Source organism: Penaeus vannamei, chromosome 42 (genome assembly GCF_042767895.1).
Source record: "Penaeus vannamei isolate JL-2024 chromosome 42, ASM4276789v1, whole genome shotgun sequence".
In the NCBI taxonomy this organism is placed as follows: Eukaryota; Metazoa; Arthropoda; class Malacostraca; order Decapoda; family Penaeidae; genus Penaeus; species Penaeus vannamei.
In genome coordinates, this window is record NC_091590.1 from 25,796,577 (window position 1) to 25,799,076 (window position 2,500).

The 2,500-nt window shown below is 42.5% G+C and overlaps 1 protein-coding gene across 1 annotated transcript in view; it reads left to right on the top strand.

Annotated features, from left to right (window-relative positions):
* The first annotated feature begins 6 nt into the window (after positions 1 to 6).
* Positions 7 to 2,500, top strand: part of LOC113815443 (histone H2A) — a 2,689-nt gene continuing 195 nt past the window's right edge. Inside the window, exon 1 of the mRNA XM_070118549.1 lies at positions 7 to 2,500. This exon is cut by the window's right edge and continues 195 nt beyond it. Within this exon, the coding sequence (XP_069974650.1) occupies positions 2,017 to 2,388 (372 nt within the window). The 5' untranslated portion in view covers positions 7 to 2,016 and the 3' untranslated portion in view covers positions 2,389 to 2,500.

Below are 2,500 nucleotides of genomic sequence, written 5' to 3' on the forward strand. Positions count from 1 at the left end.
ACACGGCGCAACAAGATTAGACTTTATTTCCTCAGAAACTCTACACCGAACATACAGCATCGAGCCACTCAACACACGCATACACAGACGCGCACAAAACACCTGGGCCCGCCTACGCGAACAAGAAGACGCAAACTACAATAACATTATCGACAGACACACGAACACACACAACAACCACACCTGGTGGCCCCGCACACTCCCAATCACGGAAACACCGACACCCGCACCAATATACGCATCCACACACTGACCTTTATCATGACCACGATTGCCCATCTATGTTTCTTTGTTCAAGGCTAAAACAAAATAAATAAAAAATAAATAAAAACAGAAGTCACCCTCAGAATCCCCAAAGGATTGGCTAATCCACGCTGCACAGCTATAACAACTTAAGAAAGCGAGCAAGCTTCGAGCCTGCCAGCCGCAGCTGGCGGTATCTGGCAGGTACATGCGTGCGGCGCGGATCAGCCAATCACGGGGGAGAGAGGGCTGGCCACCTTGGCGTGGCTCAAAGGTATATATTCCGCGTTGAAGTTCCCACGATTAGTCACTTTGCCCGCTTCGGCCCGCCTAGTGGTCGTGGAATCGTCAACACGGAATTATACACGGAGTTATTTCAAGGACTGAACATCTTACAAACTTGCTACGGACTCTGACTCGATTGCCTGTGATTATGGGATTGCACTCGTGCAATTGCATAAGGCAGACACGCGAGTCAGAGGACGAGCAGGATGGAGATGTTCTACGGAAAAAGGAAGAAAAAACAAACAATAACTTCCAAAAAAAAAAAAAAAAATTTAGCCTTGTTTTGTTATGTTCTGTTTTATGTTCTGTTTTATGTTCTATTCCCATGCTATTTTGTTCTTCACCCTATCTCTTCAACACCAGTATCTGGCTGACACAATGCTTTGGTAAGAGCTTACCTGTGTGTATGCATGCATGTATTTATATATGTATATTTATATATACATATATATGTATATGTATGTATGCACGCGGCGGCTCTCTTGCTTAATGCTCTGTGTCAGCCTCTTCTGCCACCTATTTCTTACGTCACTCTGACGACCCCAGAGCAACCCATCTGTTCCTCTGCCACCTTTGTCTGCACTGCTATTTCTTATTATTTACCACCGTTATTGTTCTGTTTTGTTTTATTCTCACTATTTGTGTACTATGCTCCCCTTTCGTCCCCTCCCCTTTTGACTCGTCAGACCCAGTTGTCAATGAATTAATCTCCCCCACGCATGTTTTATTATACCACTTTATTCGCTTATCCTCTCCCCCTTCACTCACCCCATCTCATCCCTCACCCATCTCTGTCTAGAATATTTCTCCTTCATCATCCATCAGACATCATCTCGCTCTGCCCTGGAACTCCCCACCTCTCTCTGCAACTGTTTGCTTTTGTTTACAGCAATAAAATCAAATAAAAAATTAATATAATATAAAAACCCAAAATATAGTTCCTTTGTTTTTTCGTTCAAGTAGAATTAGCCATTGTTTCCTTAACACATCAAATAAGAAAATCAATAAAAAACAATAAAAAGAAAATCAATAAAAAACAATAAATAGAAAATCAATAAAAATTATCTGTTTACTTTAATTGTTCTATAATCACTTTGTTATTCTATAAAAATAAAACCAATAAAAAACAACAAAAATTATATAAAACTCAAAAACAAAATAAAAAACAAAATCAAACAAAAGAGGTATTTACGTTTATTTACTTTTATTTAAGTTAACTATTTTAACATTACTCACCAGTAAAGTAACTTAACTTGCCGCCCCCCCCCACTAACTCCAGATATGAACGAGCATTATTTTATTATATATGTTAACCATGCAAGGGGTTTCGCCCCCCTTCTTTTAATCTCCTACTCTCTTTCCATTTCTCTCTTTACGCCCTCTTACCTCTCTCCCCTTCAATTCCTCACTTTACTCCATAATCTTTCCTTTCCTTTCCGCAACTATGATTTTTGATTCTTTTGAGCAAAGTCATAGCAAACTATCAACATGTCTGGTCGTGGTAAGGGCGGTAAGGTAAAGGGCAAGTCAAAGTCCCGCTCAAGCAGGGCCGGCCTTCAGTTCCCCGTCGGTAGGATTCACCGCCTTCTGCGTAAGGGCAACTATGCTGAACGTGTAGGTGCTGGTGCCCCTGTGTACCTCGCAGCCGTTATGGAGTACTTGGCTGCTGAAGTCCTCGAGTTGGCAGGTAATGCCGCCCGTGACAACAAGAAGACCCGTATCATCCCCCGTCACTTGCAGCTGGCCATCCGTAACGACGAAGAGCTCAACAAGCTCCTCTCTGGCGTTACCATCGCCCAGGGTGGTGTCCTGCCCAACATCCAGGCTGTGCTCCTCCCCAAGAAGACCGAGAAGAAGTAAATACTTTCCGTATTACCTCTTTTCAACTACATCGGCTCCTTTTGGAGCCACAAAGACTAAATAAGAGAAATATCTGACCAAACCAACCAGCAACCAAGCAAACCAAACCAAT